At 37.4% G+C, this 27,563-nt stretch overlaps 1 protein-coding gene and 1 pseudogene across 1 annotated transcript in view; one reads left to right on the top strand and one right to left on the bottom strand.

Moving 5' to 3' along the window:
* CNOT6 (CCR4-NOT transcription complex subunit 6) overlaps positions 1 to 27,563 on the top strand; it is a 69,004-nt gene that overhangs the window by 22,108 nt on the left and 19,333 nt on the right. The window contains exons 3-4 of the mRNA XM_040622643.1: positions 23,682 to 23,868; positions 25,824 to 25,909. Of these exons, the coding sequence (XP_040478577.1) occupies positions 23,682 to 23,868; positions 25,824 to 25,909 (273 nt within the window). The remainder of the gene's footprint in view (positions 1 to 23,681; positions 23,869 to 25,823; positions 25,910 to 27,563) is intronic.
* LOC103679995 lies at positions 5,249 to 21,944 on the bottom strand (annotated as a pseudogene).

Here is a 27,563-nt window from a genome sequence, read left to right on the forward strand (position 1 = left end):
TCACAGTTCAAAACCCATTCATTGCTTATTCTCTAAGTATCTGTGCCCTTTTATAAAGTGTGTTGGGGGGTAATAACAAGGATGAAATGAGAATAACACATGTGAGATGCCTAGTCACAGAGGTTTGTTCTGATACGTAATTTTTTGGTAAAGTAGGCTTGAGCTTTTGTATTATCAAATACCAGATTTCCAGTGGGGTGGGAAATGCCTGTCCTCGTATAGGTTATGTGATAGATTTGTTTCTCCTTATTTTCTTTATTTGTTTTTCAGTCTGAGTCCACAAGGATGGCCTTATTCAGAAACACAAAATCTTAAGAGAATTTAAAGCAGATCTCAAAGTTCCCTTCTACCTTAATGCGGTCTAGACATAGAGAAATAGATGAGCCTCCAGAGATATCCCCATAATCCCTGCCAGTGGGCATGCAGCCTCTTTTTTTAATACTTCAGAGGTGGTGATAGGACATTGTTACCTCTCAAGGCAGCCAGTGCTAAAGACGTTTTGTGTTAATGTTGGCCTGATAGGCCTCCCCATACTTTTATTCCAATCTGTCTTGATTTTTGCCTTCTGAAATAATGAAAAGTTTTCTCTTCTTTTTCCTGGCTGTCCTGGATTTTCTTTCTTTTTTTTTTTTTTTTAATTTAATGCAGCAAACATACTGAGCATATGCTATGTGTAAAACATTTTGCCAGGTGCTTTACTAGGTATATGGAAGATAGATAGATGGGAAAAAAAACACAGTCCCTGTCATCCTGGAGCTTATGCATATTAGGGAGTGAGAAAAACAGAGTATACCAGTATAAATAACTAATAGACAAAATATAGCTGCCAGTCTAGGTAGAAAAGTATTTACAGGAAGCAAAAAAGGAAGTAATAATAGTAATATTCTTCCTTGTCAGCTCAAAATTTCTGGTTAACCTATTCAGTAAACCTAAACACTCTCCCTGGGTACCCACATTAGTTTCTCCTGGTTTCCCTCTCAATTAAGGTGATAATTAAGTTGAGTTCAGTTTCATAGAGTAGGTGTGGTAGAGTAAAATTTTTCTTTTTTCCCCTCTCTTGTCAGATTTGACTTTCTGGGTCAGGGTAGCCCAAAGGGAAATACGCTGTCTGATTTACCAGTTACCTTCAAAGCTTAGGCAGTCACCCATTCCTGCTTTCCCCTTTTAATTTCTTCAGGATTGGTATTTAATTGTATTTTTCTCTTTTTTTACCCTGTATTAGCAGTTTTTAAATTGTATGTCCTTTGCTTGTAGGGAAGTTTCCTTTTTTTTTTTTTTTTTTTTTTTACAATGTCAGGATAAGCTTAGAGAGTACTCACTTAGTGAGATGATATCTCTGAGGTTAAGGGGATTCTCCTCTACTCTTTCCTCCCTCTACCTCTTGTTGGGAAGTCCTTGCAGATGAACTTTGGGAAGAAATCTGTATACAAGGTAGGAAGGAAGTATCATGGAGGATCAACTGTTGATTGAAGTAGTCTGCGGAACAGGATGTAGTAATAAAGCCACTATCAGGAAGGTCACTTTATTTGTCTTAGCCAGTCTTTAATACATACGCTTCTATGTGTAGAAATTGTCAAGACTGACTTCAGTTCATGCAAAGACAGTTCATATATATGCTTTAGCACCAGTTCCTTAAGATCTATGATGCAAAGTTCTAGGGATCTGAGGTCATTGAATTCTAGACCCACAGTTACCTCATGCACTCCTCTGTTTCAGGGTGGTGAATGGGTGGTGAGTTCCTTTTGCCATTTGGAGGTAACCAGATAAGTCAAATGACTACTGATCATTTACTTTTTAAAGAAAGCTTTTTTTTTTTTTTTCCATTGTAAAATGAAACACGTAAAACCACACAGACAAATCTATTAATGAATTGTTATAAGGCCAAAAGCCTTGTAAAACCACTATCCAGGTCAAGAATTAGAACTTTTTCATCTACCCCAGAGGCCCTTCCATTGAGCTTTAATACCAAATTATGTATATCCAAGCATTATAGTTTAGTCCCCTACCCCGTTTTTATTTAGTATGTTTTAATTTACAAGTTCCCCCTCTGTGTTGAACTTGGGTGGTTTGACTTGTGTCCCCACAGTCTCTGTTTTGCTTACTGAGACTCGTGCACTTCAGCATGTTTTTCATCCCCTGCAAATGGGCATCTGGATGCAGAGGCTTGATCAGGCTCATATTTAACCCCCCGGCAGGACTCAGGGTGGTGCTGTGCTTTGTCTTCAGACAGCACGTAAAGTCTGAAGGTCATCTTTTCTACTGATGTTCAGTCCCTAGAGCCATTAATTCCTTCAGGGTGCAAAATAGTGATATTCTGATCCTGTCATTGTTTTTCATTAAGTCAGCTACATCCATAAAGAGATGTTTTTCCTTATTTACTGATTGATTACCCAGTGTACAGGTTATATAGGAAAGGCAGAAAAGAACATTTGTTTATTTCCTTTTATTTACTAGTTTTCAATATAAACCATCATCCTTTGAGGGTGACTAATTAGGTTTTTTAAAGTGTCATCATTAACTACTGTGTCTGAACATTTGGGTTTCAGATGTACGTCATGAATTCTAATTATTACTTCTATTGTGGTGCTTAAATTGTCCTGTTGTTGACTAATGGGAGAGCTTCTTAAATGATTTCTGAGTTTTTAATACAATTGTCTTTGGTGGTTTCCTTGCAGTCTGGTACAGCAAGATTTTCTTGACTCATCTTGTGTATTTCCTGCCTCAAACCTGGAATATGTAATTTTTTCCAAGAAATCTGTTTGTTTGTTTGGGTTTTTTTTTAGTTGGAAATCGTATTTTAAGACCAAAATATCCGTTGCTAGGAATGCTTGTTGCTATTGGGTTCGTCATCGTTTCTAGATCTTTCCACTGGACAGAGCTAGGAAATAGGACTATACATATTATATCTTTTCATCACATATATATATATAGAGAGAGAGAGAGAAAGGGAGTCATACATATTTATGATGGAAAGATATATATTTTTGTGATAATATATACATGCTTAGTATAAAATATTTTTAAATATATAAAATACAATTGTATATGTACAGGTAAAATATAAAAGTATACTGATACTTTTGATTCAGATTTAGAATAGCAGGGATTTTTAGTTAACTTTTCTATAATTACATGTGTGTCTCCTTTAATACCGAGTGTCCTAGTTCTCAGGGACATGGGATGATGGAATTTGAATATCCTGTAATTACTTATTTGGTTTATCCCATATTACATTGCAGTCTCAGAATAACAGTACTAAAAACACTACCACTACTATGAGTACTGAAAGCAGGTAGAACTGCTTAGAATATTATTCCCATTCCCCATTCCCCACCCCACTCCCATTAAATAGTTGTACTCTATATTGTGAGAGTATGTAGTCATTACATACTGTCAGGCTTCCCATTTAACCTGCATACAGTCCCCATTTGGACTTTGTTTTCTAAGTAAGTGTATATTCAGTGCCTCCCACTAGTTCATTTATCTCTAATTATTTTGGTTTTCTGGAATCTTATTCTCTAGATGTTTCCTCAGGAAGGACTCATGGGAGCAATATTCTCTGAATTTCTTGCATGTTGATAACAGTTTGTATCCTTTATATTTGAATGTCAGTTTGGCTGAATGTAAAATCAGTGGCTTACATTCTTTCCTGAAATATTTCAATTTTGTGATAGGCTTTGATGACAGTCTAATTTTCTTTCGTCTATTAATTAGTTGTTCTTTTTGCCTAGATGCCCAAAGGATTTTTTTTTTTAAATCATTAATTTTACTGGCGGTTTTATTCTACCTTGATATTCTCAGGTACAGTATATTAAGAAAAATGTGTACATGTGTAGTTTGAATTTTTTTTCTTTTAATTTCAGGACAGTGTGGATAATAACATTCAGTATTCTGATTCCTTTGTGTTCTTTCAGAGATTTAGTCTCTGAATTTGCATATATGTCTCTTGAATCATTTTTTTAAAAGATTTTATTTATTTTTTGAGAGCGAGCACAAGTGGGGTAAGGAGCAGAGGGAGAAGCAGACTCAAGTGGGGTGAGGGGCAGAGAGAGAGAGGAAGAAGCAGACTCTCCACTGAGCAGAGAGCCCGATGTGGGGCTCAGTACCGGGACTCCGGGATCATGACCTGAGCTGAAGGCAGATGCTTCACCGGCTGAGCCACCCAGGCGTCCCTCTCTTAAATCATTTTTAAAGCTAAAAAAAAAAAAATTAAGGTATAGTTTACAGGAAAATAAAAATAAAATGCGGTAAAACTCACTTTACTGTTGTACAGTTCTTTTATAAATACACACAGTTGTGTAACCACCACCACAGTTACAGTATGAGTTTCTTCACCCCCAAAAAACTTTCCCATGCACCTTTTTTTTCTTTTTTTAAGATTTTATTTGAGAGTGAGAGAGAGAGCACGTGTGCACTCTCACAAGTGGGGGGAGGGGCAGAAGGAAAAGTAGATGCCCTGCTGGGCATAGAACCCCATGTGGGGCTCCATCCCAGAACCCTGAGATTATGACCTGAGCTGAGGTCAAGAGTTGGATGCCACCCAGGCAGCCCTAAAATGACTTCATTTTTTAGAGCTGTTTTAGGTACATAGCAACTGTGACACAGTATTATGCATGACTCCCCCCTCTTTCAATGTCCTCTACCAGAATGGTGCGTTTGTTACAATCGATGAACCTACATTGACTGACACATTATCATCCAAAGTCCATACTTTACATTAGGGTTCACTCTTGGTGTTGTACGTTTTATGGGTCTAGACAAATACGTAATGACGTATATCCACCATTATAAATCATAGTATTTTCACTGCCCTAAAAGTCCTCTGTGCTCTGCCATTTTGTCCTCCTTCCAAGCTCTCCCTGAACCCCTGGCAGCCAGTGAATTTTTTTTTTTTATACCATTTTTTTTTTTATACCATTTTCATTCTGCCTTTTCCAGAATGTCACATAGTTGGAATCATATAGTATGTAGCCTTATAGATTGACTTCTTTCACTTAGTAATGTGCATTTAAGTTCTTCCATGTCTTCCCATGGCTTGATACTTCATTTCTTTTTAGTGCTAAATAATACTCCATTGTCTGGATGTACTGCAGTTTATTTATCCATTCATCTACTGAAGCACATCTTTGTTGCTTCCAAGTTTTGGCAGTTATGAATAAAACTGCTATAAACATCCATGTGCAGGTTTTTGTGTGGATGTAAGCTTTCAGTTCCTTTGGGTAAATGCTAAGGAGTGCGATTGCTGGATCATATGGTAAGAATATGTTTAGTTTTGTAAGAAACCACTAAACTCTTCTAAAATGTCTGTATCATTTTGCATTTCCGCTAGCAGTGAATGAGACTTGTTGCTCTGCGTCCTTCCCAGCGTTTGATGTTGTTGGTGTTTGGGATTTTGACCATTCTAAATGGTATGTGTAGTGGTATCTCCTTGTTATTTTAATTTTCATTTCCCTGATGACGTGTGATTAGGAGCATCTTTTCATATGCTTGTATACTATCTGCCTGTTTACTTGGGTGAGGTGTCCACATCTTTTCCCATTTTTAAATTGGATTGTTTTCTTATTGTTGAATTTTAAGAGTTCTTTGTATATTTTGGATGACAGTTCTTCACCAGATAGGTCTTTGTGTTTTCTCCTAGTCTGTGGCCTCTCTTATTCCCTTGACAGTGTCTTTCACAGAGCAGAAGTTATTAATTCCAATGAAGTCTGGCTTATTATTGCTTTCATGGGTTGTGCTTTTGTTGTTATATCTAAAAAGTCATTGCAGAGCTAAATCATAGATTTTCTTCTGTGTTATCTTCTTATCTTATTATGGCTAAATCTGTAGTTCTTCATTTATTTGTGAGTTTTAAAAACGTCTTTTTTAAAGCATTCCGCTTTTGTGGTTATTCATTATTAAGTTCTTGGTAGTTTAGTTTTCCTTTACTGAGTTTTTCTAATTCTTATTTATGTTCTTTTATTGCTTTTATCATTTTCTTAATGCCAAACTTTTAGCTCAGTTTGAAATTGTAAGTCGTAGTTTTGGGGGCATGTTTGTGGTATGCTTTCCTTGTCTGTTGGGAGTTATTATGGTAACTTTTTAAAAAATATTTATTTATTTTTGGAGAGAGAGTGAGCACATGCGCATGGGTTCGAGAGCACACGCATGGGGGGGTAGGGGCAGAGAGAGAATCTCAAGCTAAGTACAGAGCCCAACTCTGGGGCTGGATCTCATGACCCTGAGATCACGACCTGAACCGAAACCAAGAGTCAGACATTTTGATTGAGCCACCTAGGGGCCCCATATTTTGGTAACTTTAAAAAAATACTTAATAACTTATGAGATTTGAGCATATAGCTTTTCTGTTCATTTTTATTTAATCTTAGTTTTTCCGAAGTTCCTGAAGGTGTGATTCAGGATTGTGTTTCTAACTTCAGAGCTCCCTCTTCTGGTTTTTGCATTGAAACTTTCTGATTGTGTTCCCTTCTCTCATTTTTATTTGGACCTTTTTTTCCCCTTCATCTTTTTATGCCTTTCTCACTAAATTTTAATTGTTTTTTTTGGAGGTCCCCCCCCCCCCCCCCCCAGTGAGGGACCTTGGCTGATCAGTTTGTGGAATTCCTGCTTTCACACTTACTGTGGACACTGCACTGAGCTCCTCCTGGTTGCAGCGATGTTTTCAGATGGGTGCTTCCAATGGACACTACCTGGATTCTCTCTTCTTAGTTCTGGTAGTTGGGTTTAAATATGTTGTCATGTAATTTATCTTCAATTTTCCTGTCTGCTCTTTGTTGCCTTTTCTCTTCTTTTTTCCCCTTTTGGATTAACTAGGTATTTTTGGTGAAATTGCATTTTATCTCCTTTGTTGACTAAGAAGCTATAATTCATTTAATAACGGTTGCTTTAGGGTTTATAATATAAAGTGTATCAAGAATATGATATTACTTCATATTTTGTGTAAGAGTCTTAACAATCTACTTCTGTTTCTTTTCTCCTGATGTTTGTGCCATTGCTGTCATATATTTTCCTTATACATGTTCTCTTTTTTTGTTTTTTTTCAAAGATTTTATTTATTCATTTGACAGACAGAGAGAGAGCACAAGTAGGCAGAGCAGCAGAGGGAGAGGGAGAAGTAGACTCCCCGCAAAGCAGGGAGCCCAATGCGGAGCTCGATCCCAGGACCCTGGGATCATGACCTGAGCCAAAGGCAGATGCTTAACTGCTGAGCCACCCAGGCGCTCCTCCTTATACATGTTCTAAATCTCACACTGTATTGTTATTTTTCCTTTAAAGGGTGAAGTATTAGGAAAAGTTGTTTTTATTTACCCATGTACTTACTGTTTCCAGTGTTCTTCATTCCTTTGTGTATAGGCAAGTTTCTGTTATCCTTTTTCTTCCCATTGAAGGACTTCCCATAATATTTCCTGTATTGGAAGTCTGTTAGTGATTTTTTAATTCATGTTTCATGTTTGAAAAAGTCTTACTTGCTGTATTTTTTTGCAAGATATTTTTTCTGGGTATAGAGTTCTAGGTTGACAGTTTTCATCTTTCAGTACTTTAAAGATCCTGTTCTACCATCTTCTTACTTGCATTGTTTTTGATGAGAAGTTTGCTGCTGTTCTTATCCTAGGTTTTTTTTTTTTTTTTTTTTTTTTTTTTTTTTTTTTTTTTTTTTTAATGTATGTCCTTTCTCTGGCTGCTTTAAGACTTTTTCTTTATTACTGGTTTTAAGCAATGCAATGATGATGTACGTTGGTGTCTTTTTTTCCCTTCTTGTGCTTTGGTTTTGTTGAAGCTCTTGAATCTGTAAGGTTTATAGTTGTCATGAAATTTGCAAAAGTTTAGGTCACTCTTCAAATAATTTTTTATGTTCTCCCTTCCCCCACCCACCTTTTTTGGAGTACAGTTACTTGTATCTTGAAGTTGTCCCACAGCTCACAAATCCTCTGTTTAATTTGTTCCCTTTCCTCCCACCCCCTTTTGGACAGTTTTGATTGCTGTATCTTCAGTTTCATTAATCTTTTTTTTACAGTATCTAGTTTGCTGTTAATTTCACTCAGTATAGTGTATTTTTCATAACTTGAGTCTTAAAGTGGTTTTTTTTTTTAATCTTCCTTGCTTTTACTTAACATTTTGCCTCTGCCTTTTTGAGGGTATGTAACACAGTTATAATAACTTTTAATGACCTTATTTGCTAATTCTATCTTTATCATTTCTGGATTGCTTTGATTCCTTTCTACTCCCCCTACCCATTTCTCTTTTTCTCTCTTTTTGCATGCCTGGTAATTTTTTATTAGATACAGTGCATTGTGAATTTTACTTTTTTAGGTGCTAGATGTTTTTATACTCCTATAAATACTTCTGAGCTTTGTTGTGGGATGCAGTTAAATTATTTGGAAACAGTTTGATTCTCTCACGGTTTGCTTTTAAGTACCACCTCTCTAAATTCTCTGAGTTAGGAAATTTTCTGTCTGGTGGAATTGTTCCCTTTGCTTTTTCAGTTTGTCCTCACTCCCCCATCTCTGGCCTCAGATTTTCTTCACATGCATTTGCTTATCGGTACTCAGCCGAAGACTCAGGACGGTCCTCAGATCTTTAGAGCGTTTTATCTGTGTGGCTCGCTCTCCTCTTTGGCACTAAGCCCTGTGAACTCTAGCCACCGTGGCGCCTCTGGACTGCCAGCTTCATCTCAGTTTGCATGGACTGCCAGACTCCACCTGGTTCCATCCCCCTGCACTACTCTAAGGAAACTGTCCAGGCAGAACAGTCTCAAAGGCTCACATTGTTTGTTTCCCATCTGTCAATGATTGTTGTCCTGTGCTGCCTGGTGTGTAATGTCTGAAACTCTGTTTTTCATATATTTGTTTGGTTTTTAGTTGTTTTACGTGGGAAGGTAAATCCAGTCTGTGTCACTCTATCTTTGTTTAAAGTGTAAGTCCATCATAGTTTTTTTTAAAGATTGTGTTTCTTAACTCCAGTATCTGAATCTCCTGGGAGTTCTGTTTTATTCTTTCTCTTCTTCTTTTGGTTTTTAATACTTTGGTAAGTTTCATTGAATGCTGGAAATGATAGGAAATGGCAGAATAATTTGATGGTCTGTCTGGATGGTGTTTTCTTCTTCTGGAGTGGATTTGCTTTTGTTCTCAGCAGGCAGTTGTGGTAGGAGCAGCTGCCTATAATCTAATCAGGAATTCATCTCAGTTGAGTGTGGTGTTGAGTGGGTTGGCTTAGTGCAGGTCACACTTATTCCATTAGTAGGTCTTAACTGGAATCTTGGTGGCTTAGCAGAGGCTTTTTCCTTGGTGTTTCCTGAATTCCTGTGTTGTTTCCCCAGTGGTGGAAGAGGGATTCTGGAGTACAGAATCCTGCTTTGCTTAGCTCCTCAGCCTCTCTGCTTTCGCCTCATTTATTTGCCTTTGCTGCTTATGATTCTCCATATTTTGCCAAAGGTAGTGTGGGATCTGTCCTGCCTACTTCTTCTCTTTGCTTCTCTTCTGAGTTCTTTGTCTCTCATTTCTTTGCTGTCTTCGTAGTTCTCCAGTGCTTTCAAATTCATTTTTGTATTTTGTACCCTATTTTCATCTAGGAGGAGGATGATGGGTCAACAACAAATTATTCTATTGTTACAGGAAGATGAAATTCAGATGCATACACATTTTTAAATTCTGCCTAAAGAATCTGCAGATACCAAACAATTTTCATGTTTCTCTTCCTGTGCTTCCATTGTGTGGTGGCAGCATTGTCGTTCCCTGCTCTTGAGGTACATCCGTAGCCCACAACAACTCCTCGTTCAAGGCCCGTGAGCTGGCAATGTGGGCTAGGGAAAACATACTAACCAGAGCCACACTCAGGAGCCTTCCAGGGAAAGGGTGCTTGGGTCTGGACTCCTTGGTAGTCTTTTTTTAATTTTCAGGACTGCATATATTTATCTCTAGAAGATAGCCCTGGGCTGGCCTTTTCACTTTTCATACTTGGGGGAGCCTGTGACTGAGGACTTCCACTTTTAGGAATCTGTCCAGACCCTTGGTTGGGGAGATAACTCCAGTCGTAGACATCACGCACTAGTGACAAGTGTGTGCTGACTCACCACTGCCACCATCTGCCCCGGGCCTTTCCTCCTCATTCTTCAAGCCCACAGTACAGCTGGCATGCTGGGCGATGTTTCTCGATAGGTTTCCAGCCACGGGTGTGTGTGGTTCAGAAGTATTGTTGTTGTAGTTTGGTGATCTGGATTTTGTGTCTCAGAGTCTTTGGCTTCTCTGAAAACATCACTGAGAACCTGTATGTGTTCATTTGCACCTTGAAGGATATCAGCTTTGCTAGGTTTCCTGCTTTGGGGAAGAAGTGGCACAAGTGTCTTCAGTTTGGCAAAACCAAGGTTGAGATTTTTTTATCTGCTCGCGCTCCTTGCTGTTGGCCACGCACCCTGCTCCAGCAGCAATTGGAGGTCCGTCCTCGGTAGCAGAGTAGCCGCCCAGGGCAGCCACTGGAGCTGGCGGATGGCGACCAGCTGGGGCAGTGGCCCGAACTGTTCCTGCAGCATGGCCTCCAGCACCTCGGCCTGCAGGGCACCCAGAAGAGCAGGTGCAGGTGCTGCGTCCCTGGCGGAGGGTGGCAGGCCTCCTCGGTAGTCCTTAAATGATATTGGAATCGGGTGCCTTAGCTATAGGGCCACACATTAGCCTTTTCTAGTTTGTGACATTTTCTGACCTTTTGAAGGCTTCAGTTGAGTTTGAGTTTAGTTTAGTTTGAGTAAACTCTATTCATATTTTTCCATGGAAGAGTGGCAGACCCTCTCTCTCAAATTCTGGATCACGTTCTTCTGATTTTTTTAAAGAATATTACATTTAGCTATTTTTGATGAGTGTAACTTTTGGTAAGTGTCACTCCAGAGTCAAGCAGCTTTCAATATGTTATCAGCTCATATAGCTCTCTGCCCTCTGAGTGACCCTGGTGTCTGCTTTAGGGAAGTTCAGAGTGGGGACAGGTAAACAGGAGGGGAGGGAAACTCAGGTGGAGGCAGGATATCTGGAATAGGAGTTTTGAGGCCATCACTTACTTACTGGAAATCACTTACATGTTACTCACTCATTTATTCTGAAACTTCTGATGTGGTAGGTGATGGGACATAAGATTGTAGGCTGTAGCAGAAGAGTCCCACAAGAAGATAATTGTAAAACCATGATCAATACAGGACAAAAAAGCCTGACCTATTATCTTTTCTTTAAGATGGTCTTAGCCAGCCTGGCAGGATCAGGGAAAGCATCCTAGAATAGCTAGCAGACTACTGAGTTAATGATATTAGCCAGGGAAAAGTGGAGTTAAGCGCATCTCAGGAAGAGGGGACCTGGAGAACCTAAAAAAGCATACAGTGGAGGTCTCCCTTCATCCCCCGACCCTCGCCCATTACACCTCCCAGCATGCACACATGCATTCACACACAGGGTTAGTACTTTCTTCTGCATTCCTCTGGACTCCATCCATGCATATAGAAATACAGATTCTTATTCCACACCTCATTTTTAATTCAAAAGAGAATATATTATATACATATTTCTGCACTGTGCTTTTTTTCATGTGTAGTATTCACAATACAGTAGTATTGTGGCGAAATTTCTAAATAAGGATATAGACAGCTCTCCTGTAACCATATTTCTGCCTCTGTAATTTAATTAGTACTATAGTGATGGTCAGTCTGTGACAAGCTACAGTGAATAACCTTGTAGATTGGTTTGCATCTCTCCTAATACATCTGTAGGTCAATGTATATAATTTTGACAGATGATACTTGGCTATTTTTTTTTTTAAATAATGACATTTAGAATCAACTTATCTAGTCCTGGCATTTTTATCACGATCATGTTATTTTATAAATTAGGATGATTTATAGAAGTCTCTCTGTTTGTTCTTTTTGTATCCTTAAGTCTAATGTACTTCTTATTAGATTTATTCGTAGGTATTTTACCTTCTGGTTCTTATTATAAATAGGGTCTTCTATTATTTTTTTCATCTGACTATTGTATACATACAAATTATTGTTGTCTGTATGTAATTTTGTTTGTTCTGTTACGCTATAATTTTTTTTAATGTAACAGTCTTACTGAGATATAATTCACATATCCTACAATTCACTCGGTAAAGTGCACAGTTCGGGGGTTTTAGTTTATTCAGAGTTGTGCATCCATTACCACAGTCACTTTGAAACCACTTAGCACCTCAGAAGAAACCCTGTACTTATTAGCAGTCGCCTCCCATTTCCCTCCCATCCCCTAGCCCTAAGTAACCAGTAATTTATTTTCTGCATTTATAGATTTGCCTGTTGTGAACATTTTGTATACGTGGAGTCATATCACATTTGTGACTGCCTTCTTCATTCGCATAATGTTGTAGCACGTGTCAGTACCTCATTCCTTTGAGTGGCTGAATAATACCCTGTTTGCGGGTATCATCCCATTTATTTATCTGTGGAAAGGCACACTCCCGTGTGTTTCCTGTCCTCTCAGTGCTCTGTTACGGTCCTTCACTTAGACACCGGATGTGTGGGTTCTCCACACATCAAGTTATTCTCTGACACCATCTCAGTTCTGACTGTAGTGTCAGGTACCACAGGTTACGGGTTCAGTCCCATGGGACTGTCCCCCCCCCAACTTCAGATGGTAATCACAAGTCCAGGTTGTTACCTTGTGCTTCTGACTGAAGAGCTATAAATCCAGAGGTTCTCAGGACCCCCTCCTTGGGTTTCATTTGCAGTATTGGCTCACAGAACCAGGAAAAGAGTTTACTTACTAGATTACTGGTTTATTATAAAAACTCAGGAACAGCCAATTGCAAGAGATGCATAGGGCAAGGTGTAGGGAACAGACAAGAAACTTCCATGTTCTTTCTAGACCCCTCAGCCTCCCCATAGCTCCCTGTATTCTTCATCTTGGAAGCGCACAACTCCGTAGGTGAGGGATTCCTTCAGAGGCTTCATTAGGCACGGTTGATTAAATCTGGTGATTAGTCTCACCTCCTGCCCCTCTCTCCTCCCTGGTTTTGTGGGGGAGTGGGAGAAGGGGCTTGGTAGGGACTGAAAGTTGCAACCCTCTTATCCTGTTTGGCTTCCCTAGCAACCAGCCCCCATTCCTGGGGGCTTTAAAAAAAGTCACCTCATTTAATGTTAAACTGGTGTCCTTGAAAGTGCACCTATGATAACAAAAGACACTTTACTGCTTAATCACTTAGGAAATTCCGAGGGTTTTAGGAGCTCCATGGAAACAGAGGTGAAGACCAAATGTATAATTCTTTTCTTTTTCTTTCTTTTTTTTTTTTTTTTAAGATTTTATTTATTTGAGAGAAAGAAGAGAGACAGGGAGTGTGTGCGTGCAGGTGGGGGGAGAGAGAGGGACAAGCAGACTTCGTGCTGAGCAGGAAGGCCAACATGGGCTCAGTCTCAGGACCCTGAGATCCTGACCGGATTTGAAACCAAGAGTCTGATGCTTAACTGACTGAGCCACCCAGGTGCCCCCCAGATGTGTAATTCTTGTTATAAATAAAGTAGCACAGATTATTTCTATGTTTTGGCTCTAAAGAATAATGCTGCTCTGAACAGTTGTATACAAGTTTTTATGTGGGCCTTTTCATTTCTCTCAGGTGAATACTTAGAAGTGGAATAAATGCATCATACGGTAAATGCTTAAATTTTTGAGTAACTGCCAGACTGTTCTCCAAAGTTTCTGCATCATTCTATATTCTAAACCAGCCCTGTAGGAGGGTTCTCATTTCTCCACTCCTTGGTATCAATTGTTACATCTGTCTTTTTGATTGAGCCATCTTAGTGGGGGTAAAAGAAGTATTTCACTGTGGTTTTCATTAGCATTTCCCTGATGGCTCAGGAAATGGAGCCTCCTTGCATGTGTGTATTGGCCATTTGTTTGTCTTCCTTGGAGATGATGTGAACTTTTGATAATGAGAAACTGCGCAATGAGTGAATGGGAGAAGTGTAAAATGATGATCTATTTCTCTTTCATTGTAGGGAATCAAGTTCAAAAGCGAAACATGCAGTTAAAACTGTAAGGATTCTAACCTTTAATGTTTTTAGAATCTCTCTTAACCTTAGATCAGTTAGAAAATAGAAAAATCTTTTATAGCAAAAAAAAGAAAGTTTGAAGGTCTATAGTTCCATCATTTTTCACTTTTTTCTTTTTAAAATCACATTAAAGAATCATGTATAGTTCAACTCACTTTGATTCCTGTTTCTTTATATTAACGCAAATGCGATGTAATGGTAGTTACACTGGGTGATGGAATTTTAGTATTTTTAAACAGTGCTGAACTCTTTAAAGCATGTTCATTTAAAAAATAAATTTATTAACTGGGTGCCTGGCTGGATCAGTCAGTGGAGCACGTGACTCTTGATCTTGGGGTTGTGAGTTCAAGTGGAGATTACTTAAAGTCTTTAAAAAAATTAAGTTTTTTAGAAAAGTGTAAGAGGCATAACTGGCTAGGTGTTAGTCACTGAGCTTTGCAACAAACATTTCCTTTTCGTCATGTCAAACAGTTACTAAACGGTAGAACTCCTTGGCAGTAGAGCACAGACTGCCTTGGGCGTCCCCTGAGGGGAGTGTGTCCCTGTGGTCATCTGCATCACACCGCAGCAGTCATTATGTATCAAACCTGATAGTCTCACCTTTCTCTCAAGTTTTTTCCCTAATACGTGCCTCAGTCTTTCCATTCTCAGGTTCTAGGCTTTTTACCTTCCAGCCTAACCTTATTTTACTTAAGCTAGGTCTGTTTAATTTGAGCAAGCTGCATTCTTTCATTGCATTTAAGACCGGAATTCCTTCCCACCAGAGTTTAATGAGTGTACCTTTGCAGTTGTGTTTTCCTTCATGGATTGAAACTTCCATTTGTTAACTCACATGCTTTGGTGTGTTAAGTATGTTTCCTTTCCTGTCAACTTTACTATGTTTAAATTAAGCGCTATCGATGTATTTGATCTGCCAACTGTTCTCTTTAGCCCTTCCTATAATTCATGTAATTTAATCGGGGCCCTTTTCTCCCTGGTAATCCTGTTTGCCATTCTCACAACACAGTCTTCTTCCTTTTCCGAAGTTGCACTTCACCTAGCTATGAGCCTAAAATCCTGGTCGTTAACTTCATCAGGAGTTGTGAGTGGGGAAAATGTCAACTAGCCATCTTTTCCAATTACAGTGGAGTCTTGTTTTCACAGTAGTTATATTCTGTGTAGTCTCCTGGAGCATGGGATTAGCAGATACTGACTGAACCATTGCTCTCACAGGGGATACATGGTTAGATTCCTTTGAACCTCTGGCCACAACATTTTCATCAGCTGATCAGTACATAAGCTTGTGTTAGGTTTATTTTTTTTAAGATTTTATTTGTCAGAGTGAATGAGCACAAGCAAGGGGAGCAGCAGGCAGAGGGAGAAGTAGGCTCCCTGCTGAGCAAGGAGCCCCATGTAGGACTCGATCCCAGGACCCTGGGATCATGCATGACCTGAGTGGAAGGCAGACGCTTAACTGACTGAGCCACCCGGGTGTCCCTTGTGTTAGGCTTAAAGACATTTTATTTAATGTATGTCGTCAGCTCATTAACCTTGAACACGTGGACACTGTAACTGATGCCTGAAGGAAGCTTACCTAAGATACTGGACACGTCACGGCCTTGCGCTTAACATTTCAGCATCATGCTTGGGGACCATTTAAAACCCCCAGATCACCCACAAAAAGCACAAATATGCAAAAACTGTGGCACTAAATAGTGAAAAAGGCACTTGTTCACATTGTGAAAGGTGGAGCAAGAGGCCAGAATGCTGCCTTGTTGGACCTCATCTGGGAGCTGTTGGGTGACTGCTATCTCTGCCACTCTGCATTTTTGTGAATGAATGAGTGACAGCTACAGGAACTGCTTTTGGGTTTACTAGTCAACATGAGGGAGTAGAATTCACAAATACAGTCTGGGAATAATGGAGATCAACTGTAGTTGCTGTTTCTTCTAAAATGTCAGTTTTAGAGATTCAGTCAAGATTTTTCCTCGTTTTTTCTAAATCTGCATATGTGGAGGTAACAGTTTTGATTTCTTCGTAGGTATGTTAATTACACCTGGTCCCTTTAGTGTTTGCTAATTGCCCCTCTGATTTCAGGGAACACTAGATTCCCCCTGTCTCCTGGTATTTAACAGTAAAGGATTCTGGACACTTTAGAATGGAATTACTTCTCAAAACACACCTCTTAATTTAGGTCGGGATAATCCCAGCATTTCTCAAGTCACAAAGCTACTTAAAATTGAATGCAAATTTTTGGGTGCATATGAAAATGTACAATTCTATGGAGAAGTAAAAAGATAACCTTATAATTTCAAAAGGTGACTGTCCTTTGTTCACTGACATCTCTCAAAAATTAGAGACCTTAATTTCTTAGATTACATAGTTTCACCAATAGAGATTTATCTAATTGAGGAATTGTGATAGGTCAAAGGATAGTCACATTTAAACTTTTAGTAGCTGTTATAGGATTGGTTTCAAAATACAATGGTAGTTTTCCCATAATGAGTGAGTGCATCTGTCAGCCTTCTTAGCCTTGTGGATACTGGATACTAATCTTATTTTGCTATTTACCTAAGTAGAAATGACTATTTTATTGTTTAAATTTGCATATGTTTTATTACTGAAATCAACATTTTTAAAATAACTGATCTTTGTTTATTCTTGAATAATTTACTTGTTCTTATCTGTTCATTTTCCTGTTTTTGTTTTACTTTTTGTTTTATTTTTCATTATGGAACTCATGTAAAAAATCCTGAGCTTAGGGACTTTGTATTTACCATTCTGTCCCCACACCAGCACATCAGTCACTGAAAGTTGACTGAATAAATGAATGTTCTCTCTTTGATTGCCATACATGTTGGCATCTCCACATTATAGAGGTTTTGAATTTAAATGAATTCAAACCTGACAGTGTTTTTATTTTTGGATTCTAGGTTTTGAGTTATGTTTAGAAATAACTATCTTCCATTACTTTTCTGGTTTTTGGCATTTAGAAATTTACTTCAGTTTTACTTTTCTGTATATGGCAGAGATCTGAGTCTTCCCTCTCCCTTCAACCCTGTATGATTGATGTATTTATACATGACTCCTTATACTTGATTTTCCCCCGCTTTCCTTCTTCAAGACTTCTTGGTTTCCTTTCTGGTTACCTTCTTGATTGAGAATTTTGTATCCTTCCTACTAAGTTCAAGTATAAAAATGCATTTCTCAAGCCCTTCTACCTTTTTTTGTTAATTGGTGTCTTGAGGATGAAACACATGCAAAACATGCAATCAATATTTGTGATGTTTTAAGTATTTATATTGAATATTAGCTGTGTGCTTTAGTTTTATGAACTGAGAAGTAAATAAATTTGTTTTACAAATAGGTCGTAGATGCTAATTATTACACGGTAAGGAAAGACACTGTCTCAGATCAAGATCGATTTTATTACACAGCTGTATTGAGGTATAGTTGACGTGTAATAATCAGCATGTATGCAAAGTGAATGATGCGATGCTATATTTGGATCTGTGTGTACGTCTTTGAAACCATCACCCCATTCAAGGAACATATCCATCATTCCTCCAGATTTGTAATTCCTTTTCCCTACCTCCTTCATTTCTCCATCCCCTTCCCCAATCCCAGGCAGCCACTGTTATGCTTTTTTTAACCAAGATTGATTTACATTTTATAGAATTTTTATATAAAGGAAGTGATACAATATGTCCTTTTTTTTTCTTTTTGGTCTAGCTTCTCTACTTATTTTGATATTCATCCATGCAGTTGTGTTTTTAATAGTTCATTCTTTTTATTACTATTCCATTATTTGGATATGCCAGCATTTGTTTATCCTTTTACTTGTTGAACATGTTTGGATGATTTCTAGTATTTGGCTATTACAAATAAGGTTACCTTTATGTACAATTCTTTGTAGAGGGTATAACTATTATTTTTCTTAGGCAAATACCTGAGAATGAATCTGATCGTAAGGAAGTTAAGGTTTAACTTTTTAAAAAACTCAAACTGTTTTTGCAAAGTTTTCCTCATTTTACATTCCTACTAGATATCTTTGATCCATATCCTCACCAACATTTGGCAAGGCAAGTCTTTTTAATTTTAGCCATTCTTCTGGGTGTGTAGTAGTATCTAATTGTGGTTTTAATTTGCATTTCCCCAATGATGCTGATGTTGAGCATTTTTTTCATGTGATTATTTGCCATTTGTATGTCATCTTTGGTGAAGTGTCTGTTCAAATGTTTTACCTGTTTTTGAAAATTGGGTTGTGGGCACCTGGGTGGCTCAGTTGGTTAAGCATCTGCCTTCAGCTCAGGTCCTAATCCAGGGATCCTGGGATCTGGCTCCTTGCTCAGCAGGGAGTCTGCTTCTCCCTCTCCCTCTGCCCTTGCTGTCTCTCACTGTCTCTCACATGCTCTTTCTCTCTAAAAATAAATAAAATCTTTAAAAAATTGGGTTGTTTTCTTAATTATTGAGTTTTGAGAGTTCTTTATATAATAAGTCCTAAAATCAGGTAGTGTTAGTCTTCCAGCTTTGTTCTTTTTTCAGAGTTGTTTTTAATTTTAAGGCCTTTGAATTTCCATGTGAATTTTAGAATCAGTTTGCCAGTTTCAGACATGCTGGCATTTCGATTGTGACTGTGTTGACTCTCTATAAACCAATTTAGGGAGATATAATATCTTAACAATACTGAATCTTCTGATCTGTGAACACTGTATATCTCTCTACTTATTTAGGACTTTTTTGATTTTTTTCAGGGTGTTTTATAGTTTTTAGTACACAGGTCCTGCATATTTTTGGGGGGTTAGATGTGCCTCTGTTTCATAATTTTGATTCTATTGTAAATGTTATTTTAAATATCATTTTCTGGTTGTGTGTTGCTGTATATAAAGATAGAATAGATATTTTGTATATTGATATTTTATTCTACAACCTTGCTAAACTCACTTATTAGTATTTTTATAGATTCTTAGGATTTTACATAGATGATTATGCCATTTGCAGATAAACATGACTTCTGTCTTTACATTTAAAAATTTTTCTTGTGTTATTGCATTGGCTAAAACTTACAGCATAATTTTGAGTGGGAGTGATGATAGCAGCCATATCTTGCTTTGTTTCTGATCTTAGAAGGAAAGCATTCATTCCCTTGTCACTAACCTTCTTATTGATGCCCTTTGTCAAGATTGAAGAAGTTTTGTTTTATTCTTAGCTTACTAAGAGAGCTTTTTTTATTTTTATTTTTTATTTTTTATTTTTTATTTTTTTTTAAAGATTTTATTTATTTATTCGACAGAGATAGAGACAGCCAGCGAGAGAGGGAACACAAGCAGGGGGAGTGGGAGAGAAAGAAGCAGGCTCATAGCGGAAGAGCCTGATGTGGGGCTCGATCCCGTAACGCCGGGATCACGCCCTGAGCCGAAGGCAGACGCTTAACCGCTGTGCCACCCAGGCGCCCCAAGAGAGCTTTTTTTAAAATTTAATTCATGATTTGATTAAGTGCTGATTTTAAATGTTGATTTTGTCAGAAGCTTTTCTATTTCTACGTAGGTGATTCTCTTTTCTAAGAAAAGTTTTTTGAAACATTTTTTTCCCAAGTGTTTAACAAACCTTCGATTTCCTGGCACATATCTTACTTGGTCATTATCCTATTAATATATTGTTGGATTTGATTTGTTAGAATTTCATTAAAATTTGCATTTGGGCTCATGAAGGATTTGATTTGTAGTTTTTTTATACTAATTTTATTTGGTTTTGGTATCAATGATGTTGGCCTCATAGAATGAATTGGAAAGTATCTTTTTGTTTTCAGTTTTCTGGATCAATCTGTAGAATTGTTATTAGTTCTTCCTTAAATGTTTGGTTTGGTTCACCAATGAGCCTCTCTGGTTCTTGAATATTGTTTGTGGGAAGGTTTTTATCAAATATATTTATAATGTTATGCTACCAGTGCTACCGTCCATCTCCATAGCTCTTTTCATCTTGTAACTTGCCTTCATCTTTTTGCTGGGTTGCTAGGTTCATAGGATTTTTTTTCTTTCAGTACATTAAAGATTTTGTTCTGCCGTCTTCTTTCTTATATTGTTTACAAGTAGAAGTCTGCAGACATTTTATCTTTGTTTCTCTGTGTAATTATTTTTCCTTCTACAGCTCTTAAGATTTTCTCTTTATTATTTGCTTTAAGCCAGTGATGAAGATGTGCCTTCCTGTGGTTTTCTTTCTTGTTCTTCCTGGAGTTTTCAGGTACTTGGGGTTCATTGAGCTTTTTGTGTCTGGGTTTATAGTTTTCATCATAAGTGGAAAATTTTCTGCCTCTCTTCATCATCATCTTTTTTTTTCTTTTTGGTAATAGCTTGAGATATAATTTACATAATTCACCCACTTAAAATGCACGTTCAGTGGTTTTGTATATTCACAGAGTTGTGCAGCCATTACCACAATCAATTTGACATTTTCATTGTCTCCAAAAGAAACCCTGTACACATTAGCAGCCATTCTCCATTTCATCTCAGCTAGCCAGCCCTTGGTAAGCATTGATCTTTTTTTTTCTGTCTCGGTGGATTTGTTACTATTCTGGACATTTCAGATAAATGGAATCCTATAATATGTGGTCACCAGCTTTTTCCATTTAGCAAAATGTTTTTAAGGTTTATACATGTTTTAGCATGTGTTACTATTTCCTATATTGTTGTATGAATTAACCACATTTTATTTATCCATTAATCTGTTGATGGGCATTTGAATTGTTTCTGCTTTTTGACTCTTAATAATTCTGCTGTGAATACTCATGTGTAAGTTTTTGTGTAGAATCATGTTTTCCTTTCTTTTGGGTATATACGTAGGAATGAATTGCTGGCTGAGGTGGTAACTTGTGTTTAACCTTTTTGAGGAGCTGCCATACAATTTTCCAAAGTGGCTTCATTACTTTATATTTCTGCCAGCATTGTATGAAGGTCCCAGTTTCTCTACTCCTTGCCAGTACTTGTTATCGTCTTTTTTAGTACAGTCATCTTAGTGTGTATGAAGTGGTGTATCATTGTTCTTTTTGATTTGCCTTTCCCCAATGGCTGTCAATACCGAACATCTTTTCAGGTGCTTGTTGGCCACTTGTATATCTTTTTTGGAGAAGTACCCGTTTGTTCTTTGCCCACTTTTAAATTGAATTATTTGTCTTTTCTTACTGAATTGTATCAGTTCTCTATATATTCTGGATACAAATGTCTTAATAAATTTATGATTTTCAAGTATTTTCTCCTATTCTGTGGTGTGTCTTTTCACTTTGTTGATGGTGTTCTTTGAGGCACAAAAGGTTTTAATTTTGGTGAAGTACAGTTTAACATATTTTTTTGTTGCTTGTGCTATATAAATATATCATATCTAGCAAACCATTGCATAATCTCGGGTCATGAAGATTAATGCCTCTGTTTTCTTCCAAGAGTTTTTGAGTTAATTTTTGTATATGGTGTGAGGTAAGAGTTTAACTTTATTCTTTTGCATGTGGATGTGTAGTTGTCTTTGGGTTTCTTTGTTTTTTTTTTTTTTTTTTTTTAAGATTTTATTTATTTATTTGACAGAGATAGAGACAGCCAGCGAGAGAGGGAACACAAGCAGGGGGAGTGGGAGAGGAAGAAGCAAGCTCATAGCGGAGGAGCCTGATGTGGGGCTCGATCCCATAACGCCAGGATCACACCCTGAGCCAAAGGCAGACGCTTAACCGCTGTGCCACCCAGGCGCCCCTAGGTTTATTTCTTAAGATTTTTTTTTTCTGTCCCCAACTCATACTTGTTCTGGGGAACTCCAATTACAAATATATTAGGCTGTTTTAAGTTGTCCAAGAATTCATGGATGTGACTTTTTTCAGTATTTTTCTCTCTCTGTTTCATTTTGGGTAATTTTATTGCTGTACCTTCATTTTAGACATGGTGTTTAACTTTAGAAGTTAAGTTTGGGTGTCTATGCTATCTTGTATCTCTGCTTATGTCTGTGCTTATCATGTATCTTCTGGTTTCTGACCATATAGAATACAGTTACAGTAGCTTTTAATAACTGTCTACTGATTATATCATCATTATCTCTTCTGGACTGGTTTTGATTGTTTTCTCTCTTCATTAGGGCTGTTATTTTCCTCCATTGCATGCCTGGTAATTTTTTATTGGGTGCCAGATATTGTGAATTTTGCCTTGTTGGGTGATGCATATTTTTGTATTCCTATAACCTGAATTGAGCTCTGTTTGGGGATACAGTTAGAAACAGTTTAATTCTTTTGAGGCTTGCTCTTTAACTTTCTTAGGTGAGACCAGAGTGGTCTTGAGTCTAGGGTTCATTTTCTAAGTCCAGGACCTCTTGAGTTGTGATATCTTTTCCTCTGGTAGTTGGGAACACGAACTAGCCTTAGCTCTGTGTAAATCTGGGGATTGTTGTTTCTACTCCTTTTGGGTGTTCCTCTGGCTCAGGCAATTTCTCACATTTTTATACTGATCAATACTCAGCTGAAAACTTGGGGGGCCTTTTCCCATCTCCAGACTTCTTTGCTCATCTCTCTCCTCTCTGGTACTCTGCCTTTGTAAATTCTAGTCATCTTGGCTTCCCTGTCTCCAGAACTTGGGGGAGATCACTGTGCTGCCTGTGGGATTCCCTGCCTGTGCTGCTGTCCACAAGCTGAGACAATTGTAGGGCCTGCCTTGTTTGTGACCTTCAGGGGTCACTCCTATGCACTAGCTGATGTCTGATTTCTGAAATTTGTTGATTCATGTATATTGTCTGGTATGGTAGTTGTTCAGGTAGGATGGTAAATTTGGTCCCTGTTACTCCATCTTGATTAGAAGTCTCAAGATTGCTTTTTCAGCCAATAGAAAATCAGTTCTTAAAGACTAGTGTATTTCCATTACATCTGTTTGTTTCATTCTTTCTTAGACTAGATCCTGGACCATTAAAGAGATTGGGGGAAAGTTCTTAGTTCTTAGATGGATTGGTAGAAATGGTTGTCATCTTATTAAGATGTATCAAAGTACTGATTTAATGTTGCATTGAAAAAAATTATTCTTAGTTACTGAATCCTGTGTTACTGTTTGATTATATATTTATGACTTCATAGCTTTAACATTTCTGGGCAAGTATTTTTACTTGTGATTATTCAGTACGGCTTTTTTTTTTTTTTTTTTTTTTTTAGTTACATGATTCTTGATGCAATTACCCCTTGGGTACACTGGTCTTAAAACTTTGCTGAGAATGTATTATTTACCTTTTGTTTTCAGGCAGAATTCTTGTTTCCTAGAGTGTAGATAGGAACAACTTCTGAGATACTGGATTTGATTTTTTTGGCATAATTCTAAATTAATCCTGGTAAATACTGGATTTATCTTCAGTGGAAGTTATTTGTACCTTTTCTTTCGTGTCACAGCTATGGCAGCTTTAAAGGATAAAGTCTTAACTGTTGTGCTCTTAAAAATGATGATGCAGTCTAAATGTTGAGTTCTTTTTTAGTTTGCTAAGGAGAATTTATAACCTAATTGTAGCTTTCTCCTGTTAAACCCTTCCTCACAATTTTTTTTGTATGATAAATTATTACTCATTGGAACATGTAAATGTTACTTAATCCAGGGACCAGATTGTAGAGGACACTATATAATCCTTTCCCCATTTTTTTTTTCTCTTACAGGAAAAGTAAGAAGCTTAAGCTCATCTTTGTGGTCACTAACTCACTTGACAGCTTTGCATCTGAGTGACAATTCCCTGTCCCGCATTCCTTCAGACATTGCCAAGCTTCACAATCTGGTGTATCTGGACCTGTCCTCTAATAAAATTCGGAGTTTACCGGCAGAACTCGGAAACATGGTATCACTCAGGTGTGCAGATTTGACTTCCTTTATGACTTTGTACCCCCTAAGAACAAAATAGAGCATTTATTTTGCCGGGAAACAGCACTACCAATTAAATGGTATTTGAACAAAAGCAAACCTTACTATATCCTTTATGTAAAGTTTTCTGGGAAAATTGAATGTCAACTAATAAATAAATCCAGTAATTCATTGCCTAAAATTTGTTTTATTGCTTTATTTTGTGTAATATACTTTATTCTTAAACAAGATTTTTGGACAAAGTGGAGGTCAACAAATAGAAGGCAGTTAGTTATCACACGTACACACTCACCTGTGACAGCTGGTTGTGGTGCTTTTCCCTCTTAAATTCTGGTCTGGGGTACCATACCGTGGCTAACACAGGGTCCTAAAGACCACTGCTGATGAGTGAAACCTTTTTGGCCATCCCCAGGCTTGTATGCGTGATAGTAATGAAGCCTGGACTTGAAAGCAGCTAGAATTAGTCATTGGATTTGGGGGACTATAGTATGGAATAGAGGAGGTAGATAGGCCATGGAGTCACACAGTTCAGTTTGGAATCCTGACTTTGCCATTTACAAGTTGTGTGATTTTGGGCACACTCCTTAACCTTGCTGAAAGTTTTGTCCTGTGTAGAGTTGTTGTATAATATTTACCCAGGCAGGGCTGAGATTAGATGTATCTGAAATAATGAGTAAGAAACTACTAGCACCCTGCCTGACACGTATTGTATGTATTTAATAAATGGTAATTGCTATTATTTTATTATCTCTGTTTCGTAACGTAGATGGAACCTACCCAAGTTGAATGTAAAGCTCATTTCCAGTTATTATGTTAATCCTGTTGGGAAAGCTTGCCCCATTACATATTACCTGCCTTTTCTCTGATTCCACTGGCTTTTTTGCTGCTTTCTACCATTTGCTGCATAATAAAAAGGAATAAGGACATTGTGAGAGTTTCTTTATTGCTCCTAGTCCAGCCTTTTGACATTGTTTTAGGATTAATTACTGAGTATATACTATGACCATTTTTTTTTTAATCTCCTTAAAAGACTTCCTCTCCCATGTGATATATCTGGAAATAAATGAACAAATGATTTAGAACTAGTTGTTCCTGTTTGGTGTATGGCCTCACCAACCTCTGGTTCACTAAGTAATAACCAAGGTTCATTTAAATTCCAAGAACCAGGGATTATATAAGTAGTACTTATTCACATTTAAAAATTGATAAATAAAACTTACTGGAGAAAATTTTAAATGTCTCAACGTTGGGTCTTTTTTTTTCCCTACTGAAGATTCCTTTGATAGTTATAGTTATCTGTACCAAAAAATCATTAAAATAATCATTAGTAGTTAATATAGCTGCCATTATTTCTAAAGTGAAACTAGTTAATTTGGAGAAATATTAACGATAAACTTAATTTTTCAGCTGTCATAAGCTATTTTCAGTTGGTGCTACACAATCATTTTAATTCTCCTTTAACAGTTCACATGTTAGTTTGTTTTATCATTTCCACTTTCTTAAAACTGTGTGGTAGACTCTACGTGTGCTGGGTCAGTGCTGCTCTCGGGGTGGTGTGTGGACTGTGCTGGTTTGCAGACTGTGTTGTCAGCCTGCAGTGACATATACAACGTGTGAGAGTAGTTTTATATCTGTTGAATTTAATGCTCTTTAAAAGTTAGGGCTTGTTTTTTGTTGGTCTTATTTTTTTCCTCATCTCATTTTTCTAATCATTCATTTTTTCCTTGTGTTTTGAAAATGTATTGGTCTGTGGCAGTTTGAGGTTATTTTGTTGTGTTGTGTTTTTTACCATCGATTGTTGGAGAAGTACTGTACTAGACATTGGAATATACTAGAACGTTTTGCCATTCTTTCAAGATTGTATTCTTAGAAATTATATTGCTGATTTTAGCTATGAGTTAAAAGGTAATATATCTTCTGACATGGAATTTTTACATCCACAGGGAACTCCATTTAAATAACAACCTGTTACGAGTTCTACCTTTTGAGCTGGGAAAACTGTTTCAATTGCAGACATTGGGCCTGAAAGGTATGACTTCCCGTATTTGTGTTTCTTGTGGTTTGTATGTATGTCTTTGAGTCTAGAGAAGCCGTAAGAGGGAATCCTTTTGCCAGGGATTTGCAGGCTTACTCTTCCCCAAACTTCATCAGTTTCTTAGATACATCCCAGTGGTTTTCTGTCTTGTCCACCTGTAGACTATTAATCTTTGTATTCTTTTTTACTCCTAGCCCAGCTTTGCTTATTCTGTCCTTTGTTTCGCTCAGTTTTATGTTGTGATGATGCATTCCTGAGGTCATACTTTATTTATTTCATCATACAATAAACAGCTTTTCCCCCCTTGTATTCAAACCTCAGAAAGTGGAGACTCACAAAGCGCAGAAATCAATGAGTAAAAATTTTTTGATCCATTTGGACCTGCTAATAACAATCAGGTTTTGATCATTTTTTAAAACTTGGTTCATGAGGACTTCATTACTCTTAGAATTTGAGGGCAAAATTGATCCAGTGAGAACTATTGGGAAATACATTTTTTAAATCAGCAAGATTAAAAGTCATATTTTAATAATATGTCAATACCTAGAATTTTTTTCATCACATTGGTTCTTTGCCAATCTTGTATCCATCTTACTCTATAATCGAGTTCTAAAAAAAGGTCACATATTGAAGTCTTCAAGAATTGTACTCTTATTTCTTAAGAGTATGTATGTTGTAAAATGAGGTTTTATTCCTGTAAATCCATTTCATATCATAAAGGTAACAGTAATTTCACAAAAACAAATGAAATGTAAAAATATAAATAATACATTTACAAATATATGTAAAACCATATTCAACAAACATCAGCTTTATAAATGGTTCTTTGGAAAGTGTTTTCCGTGTGGGCTGGACTTGGCTGAGGCTTCTTAAAATAGAGGTCAGGGAAATGTGAGCTGTAGATCTGTTCTGTCTCCTTATGGTGAGACTACTTTCTTGTTTTAACTTTGAAAAACAAAAATGTAAAATATAGCAATGTGTTATCTGTATACCGAGCGTAAGAATTAACAATATTTCGTCTCTTTTATGTCCGTTTTCTAATGCAAAAGAAGCAAGACATTACAGAGTGTGAAAACCCTCTTTGTTCTTCTTCAGGTCCCTTTCTCATCCCAGAGGCAGCTACTATTTTTATGTCCTTTTAGTAGTTTCAGGTTTTGTAATCTTGCAGTATTTATTTTACAAACCTTTGACTGTATTCATTTCTCTAAGGATTCACAAACTTTATTTGAAGAGAGGGTCATCGGTCACAGATTTTCACAGAGTTAATGTGTACGAAAGCCTTTGAAGTGTTGGGGAGGGGAGGGCCGTCTTCGTGGCACCTTAGTTTTTGAGGATCCCTTGCTCTTCTGCTTCAGAAAGATCCTCTAATGTTTGACATCTAGGTTTTATGTTTCTTTCTCGGAAGGATAGTTTCACTGATCATCCCTTTTTTTGAACAAATCCTCTTATTTTCCTGAGTTTGCCCCAGCTCACTTGTTAACTTCAGACAACCACTGGTACGTTTTCCATTTCTATAGTTTTGTTATTTCAGGAATATTGTGTAAGTACAGTCATGCTGTATGTAACCTTCTGAGGTTGGTTTATTTCCACTCGGGTTAATTCTTTGGTGACTCACGCATGTTGTTGTGTGTTTGCTCCTTTATATTGA

The sequence above is a fragment of the Ursus maritimus genome, unplaced genomic scaffold (assembly GCF_017311325.1).
Source record: "Ursus maritimus isolate PB19 unplaced genomic scaffold, ASM1731132v1 scaffold_5, whole genome shotgun sequence".
Lineage (NCBI taxonomy): Eukaryota > Metazoa > Chordata > Mammalia > Carnivora > Ursidae > Ursus > Ursus maritimus.